At 42.1% G+C, this 9,992-nt stretch overlaps 1 protein-coding gene across 1 annotated transcript in view; it reads left to right on the top strand.

The window, feature by feature from the left end:
- The window catches only part of slc7a2 (solute carrier family 7 member 2), a gene marked incomplete at its 5' end in the record, with an annotated part of 17,515 nt that extends 9,909 nt beyond the window's left edge, over window positions 1–7,606 (top strand). Inside the window, 5 exons of the mRNA XM_079503029.1 lie at window positions 2,640–2,742; window positions 4,691–4,911; window positions 6,064–6,230; window positions 6,801–6,909; window positions 7,194–7,606. Of these exons, the coding sequence (XP_079359155.1) occupies window positions 2,640–2,742; window positions 4,691–4,911; window positions 6,064–6,230; window positions 6,801–6,909; window positions 7,194–7,375 (782 nt within the window). The 3' untranslated portion in view covers window positions 7,376–7,606. The remainder of the gene's footprint in view (window positions 1–2,639; window positions 2,743–4,690; window positions 4,912–6,063; window positions 6,231–6,800; window positions 6,910–7,193) is intronic.
- Between the last annotated feature and the right edge of the window lie 2,386 nt (window positions 7,607–9,992).

The following is a 9,992-nucleotide window of genomic DNA, read 5'->3' as shown; positions in this document are numbered from 1 at the left end:
GTATTAATGCCCTAGTTCATCATACACACATGTCACACATGTCTGAAACTGTATCTATATTTACATACAGAGAAGTGGCAATGATTACTAACTAAGTAAGGGAATAAATAGCTATTTAACAATTATTTTTAACATATTACTTTCAGCACCTTTAACATCAATCACTATCTGACAATATTATGTGAATAGGAATGAGCTGTATACTGTAGCCCTTTGAAGATAAAAACATATAAGCTACATGGTATTACAATGAAAAACATATTATCTCTCTCAGGTGGAAACCTTGTATGTCCAATACTTTTACTTTTCAGGATTCAAATTCAAAAATAGCAAATGTAGCAGATCTACAATCTCAAGACATGTTGCTTCGTGCTATGTTTTGAGCTTATAGATCTGCTACTTTTAATTACTTTATCCTGTGACACCGTAGTATGATCAAGTAGAGCATTCATTTATAAACAAACACAAAAAGTTAGAATATGGAGATAAGAGGTTTCTGCGCTCCAGCTCTAAGATGAAACATTTGCTGGTGGGATCATGTGGTCACGCTGTGCCCACTGTGTTGAGGGCATCCGGTCCGGAGAGGCTGGTGGGATCATGTGGTCACGCTGTGCCCACTGTGTTGAGGGCATCCGGTCCGGAGAGGCTGTGCCCACTGTGTTGAGGGCATCCGGTCCGGAGAGGCTGTGCCCACTGTGTTGAGGGCATCCGGTCCGGAGAGGCTGCGGTCAGATACACACTTTGATGTTAGCAGATGCTAACAACAGGAGGAACACAGCCTGGACAGAGAGTGTGTGTGTGTGTGTGTGTGTGTGTGTGTGTGTGTGTGTGTGTGTGTGTGTGTGTGTGTGTGTGTGTGTGTGTGTGTGTGTGTGTGTGTGTGTGTGTGTGTGTGTGTGTGTGTGTGTGTGTGTGTGTGTGTGTGTGTGTGTGTGTGTGTGTGTGTGTGTGTGTGTGTGTGTGCGTGCGTGCGTGCGTGCGTGCGTGCGTGCGTGCGTGCGTGCGTGCGTGCGTCCTACTAAATAGATCAAATATATATGATTTTACAGAAAAAAACTTTTACCTAACATTTTTCAAAATAATTTCAGAAACAGAATGAACTATAGAAAAACAGAAAAACTATAATGCAAAACCTCTGGTTTTCCTTGCCGGGTTGCCTACTTACCTTTTTAAATAGTGAAAATCTATCTACAAGTCCAACAAGATCTGCTTTTTTCCCTCCACTATATATATGTATTTTTTTTTAATTAGGGCATCAGTGGTTAAATAATTGGGTATTTCTGTAAGTTTGGGTCCCGGATAGAGACAGTAAAATGTACCTTTTGGGTCCCAAGAGATGAAAGACTCCGGACTAGAGAGGTCTCTCCACAGGGTTGTTACACTAGTGGACACAGGACTGGTGTGAGTGTTTGAAGCGTGCTGGTTGTCAGGTGTTGATATAGAAAACACAGTTTTCATAATCACACCCTGGGAATGTTTTTCTTGTGTGTGTCGACTATATAACAAGTTACAACATGTCTGTCTGTATGCAATCTAATGTGCACCTGGTGCGCGGTGAATCCACTGACATAGTGTAACCTCAATGTTACATGTTTTACACATCGACGATGCCGGGCGGAAATCTTGTATGTCCAAAACCGTTACTTTCCAAGAAATGGAAAGAAAGAACGTGTGTTAAATACTGTTCATTGGTTAGATATATTTTAAACCCACTGACATCTGCAAGCTACAAGCTTACAACGTGCCACGATGCAACACGTTGTGAGCTTGTAGATTGGTTATTTTCCACAAAACCACAAAATCCCATTTGAAATGTGAAGATACAAGGTTTCCAAATTTCACCCGACGGCGACTATATAAAGAAAACAACACACATTAACCAAGAAGATTTATAATCTGTCACCAGCTTAATCATGATTTAATAATACAAATAAAAAATAATCCATTGCTTTTTAGTTTGAATGGGCACTACTTCAGTGGATACACCAATAATGAATAAAAAAAGGTAATTCTGATTATAATTGTTGTGTCATCATATATGTGAGATGAAATTATAATGAGTTATGAAATTATAATGAGTTCTATTGCCTGTTATTTGTGAAATTATGTGATGTGGTTTAACACAGACTCGTCGTCTATAATATTTTCATTGTCTACCATATCGTTGCTGTCTGGAAGAAACCATTTACCTCCATAACATACCTTTTATGTTTTTGTTTTTCATGAATTAAGGCCATATTTTATACAGTGTCACATAAATGTAGAGAAAATAGCCAATCTTACAAGCTCACAACATGTCAACACCTTGTGAACTTGTACATCGGCCATTTCCGCTACTTTGAAAGAGTTGAAAGAGAAACCTTTGGATAAACTTTGCCCATAATGGCATGCCCAAAAAAGCCACACCAGGTTTAAAGTGGTTAAGTGCGTCTGTGGGTTTGTATACATATTGAACCAATTAAAAGCTAAAGAAAATAATTAACAACTTTAATAACTTTTTTTACATTTCCTGGAAAGTAGTTTTGGACGTACAAGGTTTTCCCCTGACAGTGACCTTAATGTGTTGATGCTTGTAATAATGCATTTTTACAAATTATGTTGTGTGCTAAACGTTGTATTTTATCCCTCCTTGCTTACAGCTATTATGGCTTTCCTGTTTGACCTGAAAGCCCTGGTGGACATGATGTCTATTGGAACACTGCTGGCCTACTCCTTGGTCGCTGTGTGTGTACTCATTCTCAGGTGGGTCAATGTAGACTGTGTGTATGCTCATTCTATAGACTGTGGCCCTCAAAAATAATATGCAACACAATATTAGAAAATATGTAGTGCGGGTCCCTGCTTTGTCTTTCTCTCGGCTAAGGGGTCCTTGGCCTGAAGACACTAGACACCGGTCTTTGGATGACTGCATCATTTTAAAGAGATTAAATTATACAGGTCAAAAAAGAAGTGAAGGAGCTTCTGAATTGACACAATGAGTTTATTGCGTTGCTCTATTGCATCATGTTTGTGACGTAACGGTGCTCAATGCTGTCTTTGTACGAAGGCTGAGGTGCTTTCCACAGCACTAATGCCTGTATTTACTCCACCTCTGGGAGAAATAGACCCACATGTCTGTTCTGACTGTTGACCACAGCCAACTGCACCACCGCTTAGGTTCCTGTTGACATGTTTATGAGCTGACCCAGTTTAACCTCTGCTCAACAGCACCTCTCTGTGTGACTGCTTTCACATGGACTCTATTATTCCACTTATTCAGAATCCAGAATGACAGCTCAATCAGAATAAAATAAATCTCTCATGTCTATATCTATCTATAAATGCACCACGTCTCTGTCTGTCTGTACGTCTGTCTGTACGTGTGTACTGCTGTAATGCACATAACTTGAGAACCGTTCGCCCCACCGACTTCAAATTCAAAGTTCCACACACCCACAGGGAGTGCAGTGCCCGATGTCAAGTCGGTCGGACCCAAGGTTGTCCAGAACCGCCACAAAAGGCCTCTGCCCGGGCTCTGGACAGGGCCCCTTCCCAGGCTCCATACAATATATGGAGCTGGCCTGTTCTGACATCACAACACTCCATATTTGGGCATGTTGGCCTGTTCTGACATTACAACACTCCATATTTGGGCAAGCCTGACACAGAACGACATATATACAGTAGGAATAAAGGGACACAGAGAGACAGATACAAAAATCTCCATATATGGGCCAGATACAGAAATCTCCATATACCGTATGGGCATAAAAGGGACACAGACAGATGGGTGGAACGGGTCCTCCATATATGGAGCTGGCGTGTTCTGACATCATTCTGACATCTGCATATAGACTCCATATTTGGGCATGCCTGACAATGAACTCCATATATGCGCATAAACGGGACACAGACATTAACGGGGTGGGGATTGGAATGCATTTCCAACTTGCATCGTTCCAAGTAGGCCAGTGCCAAACGGGCACCGCTGATCTAACTATAAATACACCATGTATGTCTGTAACCCAGGTAACTCGAGAACCGTTCACCCCACCGACTTCAAATTCGACACAGGCGTTCCACACCCCCACAGGGAGTGCAGTGCCTGGTGTCGAGTCGGTCGGACCCACAGTTGTCCAGAACCATCACAAAAGGCCTCTGCCCAGGCTCTGGATCTGATCACCCTATATCTCCATATATGGAGCTGGCCACTTGCATCGTTCCAAGTAGGCCAGTGCCCAACGGGCACCGCACGTACTGTGTACGTTTGTAATCCACGTAACTCGAGAACTGTTCGCCCCACCGACTTCAAATTCCACCCGTTCCACACCACCACAGGGAGTGCAGTGCCCGGTGTCGATAGCCGTGTGGGGCATGGATTTCCAACTTCCATCGTTACCGAGTCGGTGCTCTACAGCACCGGTCTAGTTTATTTTAAATAGCCAAACTAGCAGATCCACAAGACTAGACATTGTGAACTTGTTGATCTGCAATTTTGTAGCGACAGTGTTGTGCAACAAATTATTAAATAGGGCTTAAGTGGTTAATCAAAATAACTGATTTAGTTGATTATAAAATACTTTTCTTCCCGTTGATTCCTTGATATATTAAAAAAAATGGCAAAAAAACCCAACAATTTATCCAAAAAGTAGTCGATAAAATAACCGCTAAGAATATACAGTAATTTAGTGTGTACATTATGAACCTCCAGGTATCAGCCCGATGGATACCATAGCACCATGGAGAAGCGGAGCTGCAACGGAGAGAAGGACTTCCTGGCGTCTGGCGTGGGCGAGTCGGACCTGACCGAGTCCGAGTCGCACCTCAATATGATGAAGGACGGAGGCTCCGCCCTACAGTCCATCCTCAACCCGCCCCTTGCGCCGTCAGAACACTCCTCCTCGCTGGTCAACTACCTCGTCTGCGTGCTGGGTGCGCAACACCAATCATCTCCTAGCATCCTTAACCACAGAAATAAACCCTGCTTGACTAGAGTCCCTCAGGGCTCTGTATTTTCAGTTTTCTGTTATTGTGGGGAAAGCTTTTGTCACATATAGCCAATCGGCAAGCTCACAATTAGGGTTGGGACCCGGAACCGGATTTATTTCAGACCTGGTTCTGAGATTGAAGAACCAGAATCGGTTCCATCATATTTTGAACCGTTTGTGGAACCATTTTTCATCACAATGTCAGAGCTGGCCGGTATGTGGACTTGACGTCTGCTATACAATTACTATACCAGTGGTTCTCAAACATCTTCATTTCTCTCAGACCTGTAAGGGTCCATTGGAACCCCCTATAGGAATCATTTAAGGGAACCGTTAAGAGGACATCGTTAAGGAACCAGAATTGTTAAAATCCTAAAGGTTCCCAACCCTATATGCGTCACAAGTTTGCAACGCAACACATTGTGAGCTTGTCGATCTGCTATTTTTCATGAAAGCTTTCCCCACAATAGGGATGCTGGGCTTTAGTGGTTAACCGTTGAAATACTATTATACTTAATTGACTGGAGTCAATTCTTATATTAATATAAGAAATATAATAAGAGACTGTATTATTTATTTTAAACCTTGACTAAAGCAGTTTTCTTTGTGATGCTGCATTATTTCCATTGATCTAAGCCGGAACACAATCGATTGATCGATCATTAAGATAAATATGCTCTGAAAATACACGCGGCCCAGGCATCCATCTGGCCAGTGGCGTGCACAGACATTTAGAGGGGCAGGTGCTCAAGTGAAAAAAGGGCACCTTGTGCAGCGCGTGGAACCGGCTGGTTGCCTTAATAGTGTGAGATTTATAGATTTTGGGGCCTAAATAATATATTGGAAGCTTTTTATCCAAATTGATCAATGTCACCATGGTCCACCGGTATTTGTCCAGAGGGAAAAGGGCAGGGGTGCTCTATGTGCACGCCACTGCATCTGGCCACTTAACACGGCAGCCAAAAAGATTTTCAAGTGGACCCTGAATGATCCAGAAAAGGTTGAGAAATAGCTAAAATAGCCAATCTACAAAGTACAAACCCACAACGTGTCCTTTGATGTAACATACTGTATTATGTGTTGTAACCTTCCACAGTGACAGCGGTGTGTGTGATCAGTTATCTGACCACATACCATCCTTACTGTATCCTGGGTCTGGAGGTGTGGATCCTGGCAGCGTTGGCGGTGTGTGTGATCATCTTCAGCGGCTGTATTGCCCTCATCTGCAGGCAGCCTCAGACCAAGAAGAAGGTCTCCTTCATGGTGCGTACTGGCTTCCTGTACTGATATATACTTTCTCAATGTGTAATATGATGTTCTTCGGTTTATTCATTAAAGGACAACTTTAGTTTATTTTCAAACTAGTGAAAATAGGCGCTCAAAGCTTAAACAGAGACAAAAACCTAATACGTAATACGCTATTTTTCATTTTCTTTAAAACATACTTTTTACTAATACTCCTACAGATTTTGCCCAAACCTTCTGGAATCATGTGATCTAGATGTATCAGTCAGATATTCCATATTACATTCCAATTGGCTATCACTGACTTGCATAGTCTGCCAGTCTTGGGTAGGCCAGTAGGCCACCCTCCTTGACAGAGACCTTCACTCATAGGGACGCACTTATCTAGTTTGTGATATTTTAACAAATCTCTGTAGACTATGTTAATACAATATAAATAACACAACTCTATGGTAGAATATTGTTAATACAATCTAGATAACACAATCACAGTTGTTGGAGGTGCTCTTCTAGTGCTAATATCTTGATATTTATATTGTCATATCGTTGATGTAATGATAATATATTTTTCCAAACATCCACCCACAGGTTCCCCTCCTACCGTTCCTGCCCATCGTGAGTGTCTTTGTCAACATTTACCTGATGGTGCAACTCAGTGGAGACACCTGGATACGCTTCTCTGTGTGGATGGCAGTGGGTGAGTGGACTGGCAGTGGTCGGTTCTAACCCTGCTCATGATGACCTATGTTGCATACCATCGCTATCGGGGGTCCTTTCTTTGGCGTGAATATATTTTAGAACCACTGTGCTAAAAGACCTTGACTGTGGCCTTGACTTTGTCATAATCTTCAGAGCAGCCGCCTTGCTAACAGACAGACACACAGACAGACACTGTTATAGTGGTTAAATGTTCAGTTTCAGTTACGTTGTTAATATTGTCTTAGATATTGATGGTATAGTAACCATTCTCTCGTCCATCAGGCTTCCTGATCTATTTCGGATATGGCATGTGGCACAGCGTGGAACGACAGCGCCACCTGCAGAGTCCCGTCAGCAGCAGCAAGAAAAGCACCACCAAGGAAAAGAGTGATCCCAGCAGGGAGAAGCAGGGCGGTGCAGTCCAGGACCGATTCACCTGCCCAGAAAAGACCAGCCAGTGTTAAAGGAGCCTGGGATTCACCCTGAGACTTGAGGCTTTTTTTTCCGACTACAAGAACTAAGTGAACCGTGTTGAGCAATTTATTCCACGGATTCAGGATGTGTTTCCCTGACCTGACGCTACGGCTGGGTTTCAGATATGGTTCTCAGAACCTAATTTTGGCCCTGCTCAGGAGGTGGTACTAACCTTGAGTTCTGGGAACCCAGAACTCTGAACTTATACTTATACCAGCGATCTACAAGCTGAAAACACAGTGCTATATGACTGTTTACTAACCCCCTCACATACACTATAGTCATAGACACAGTTGGCCATTCACTAGCCAAATGGGCGCGTCAGTATTCTGGACCAGTGGTCATCTTGAAGATGTAACGAGGTGGTCCAGTGTGTGGGACACGTGGGCGGTGATGACATCATACCGGACAGTAATGACATCACACCGGACAGTAGTGATGTTTACAAACACAAGTCTGTTTTCTGATCTGTTCTAGAGCAGATAACTGTGCGTCACCAGGAAGGCGGAAGCTAGGGTGGAAACCAAGCGAGTGATGTGCCTGTGCTCCTCCCTGAATGATTCTCCTCGGCCAGATCTGGCGTCATAATCAGTATAATCGTTTCGTTTAATAATGGTATAGTACTATAGTAATCGTTTGGTATAGCAGCCCATGTTTTATTCCAACTAGTAGTGCGGTTCGCGAGACTAGACGAATCCATTCGGCAATCAGGTGGAGGATTAGAAACGAGGTGGCTGCAACCAGAACCACTTTCTAGAACACACACACACACACACACACACACACACACACACACACACACAGGCCAGTTCTGAATGAAAACCAGGCTCCCGCCCGTGTGGAGAGCCTGATGATGCCAGGTTACACAAAAACAGGTATCACACTGGACAGTGATGACATCACAGCGGACAGTGATGTAATCAAACAGGTATCACACTGGACAGTGATGACATCACATCGGACAGTGATGTAATCAGACAGGTAACACACTGGACAAATGACTGTGGAAAAGCTTTCTTCTAAGGCGGTTTGTTGTGATTGAATTTGTCTTTTCCGGGTTCATTTATTTTGTCCTTATAAGCCTGTTTTTGTTTTCCTTTTTCTTTTAGGTGGGTTAATAGTTAGCATACCACATTTGAAATCTGCATTATCCTTTCAAAGGTTCAGCATTTTACTGAATGGAGAGATTTTCTTTTTATATACTATGCTTGTATTATAATGTTATTAGCTGGGAAAGCACTTATTCGTAACATTCTCTCACGTACAGTAATAAACATGGTTCAATCATGACACTTAATTAACTAATTAACCGGCCTGCGTTAGGGGAGGGGGGTCACTTACTATGTCAAGGTAGATGCGCCCGCTTTTTCTAAGGAATTTGTTTTAGTAAAGCTCACGATGCGTGGTGAGCGTGTAGATCGGCTATTTTCACCTTTTTAGTGCCTATAAGTGGTTAATTCACAATGTATTTTTCCTAGACATGTAGTGGAGTCAAAAGTACAATATTTGTCATTGAAATGTAGTTGCCATAAGTATAGGCATATAAGTATAGTCATAAGTTTCCAAACATAAAACAAATAGCTACTCAAAAAAAGTGCATTTACTCAAAGAATTTATTTAAGTACAGTACTCAAGTAAATGTACTTAGTTACTGTCCACCACTGCTGTAAGTTGTCTGCACATAAAAGTCAAAATGTAGTGTGCAGATGAAAAGTGCCATCAATAGGCTTGTGTACATGATTACAGTATATATATTAATATTATGATATTCAGTGTTGTCTACACAGGTCCGTATCATTACTGTTCTCTCAGCATACATGTGCTTTGATGTATTTTATCCACATTAGCTGTTACAATCAGTATTTGTGTATTGGTTGATACTTAACTTTCCATACCAAGAGTATTTTTCTCTTTCTCTATTTTCTACTTGAGTACAACAAACTGACAGACTGTACGTTTGGCTTGGTCTGGCATATTTTTTTATGCGCTCTTCTGCAATTACAGACAGAACATTACATGAACTGTCTGCAAAGTCTCTAAACCTAATATGTTTATTAACTGTACAGAGTTTTAATTGCAAGTGAAAATGACATTTGTGGAGTAGTAGTAGTGTGTAAGTATTAAATGTAGTCTCCAGTCTGTGACCTTCCAGGTCTACTTAACAGCAGTGGTTCCCAACCTCTTGTTGTTGTTGTTTCCAACCAATCGATTGATTGATCATTACAACATGCGTGTTTAGTGGGCCGCGAACACTTGAGGTTTTGTTGCAGAATATGTTGGGACCGCTGACGTAAAGTACAGCAGACATCCCAAAGGATATGTTTTATAACTGTAATGTTGTTTCATAACTGGTGGAAGTGTCAGTGCTAACTACTTTCATACCTATGAGCCTGTGAGCCCCCCCCCCCCCCCCCCCCTCTCTCTCTTATTCTCAACCGCTTTAATTTCAAGGACCCCAGTTTGATATGCATTAGTCCACAGACCCCCATTTGATACACACAAGTAACAAATTTGATGACATTAGACTTACTTGGTCAAATAAATAAAAAATACTTTAGACTTGGACTGCAACGCCTATGACTTGTGACTTGACTTGACTTGAGCCCT

Source organism: Electrona antarctica (assembly GCF_951216825.1).
Source record: "Electrona antarctica genome assembly, chromosome: 1".
NCBI classification, from domain to species: Eukaryota; Metazoa; Chordata; class Actinopteri; order Myctophiformes; family Myctophidae; genus Electrona; species Electrona antarctica.
This window is presented reverse-complemented; position numbering and strand designations above follow the sequence as displayed.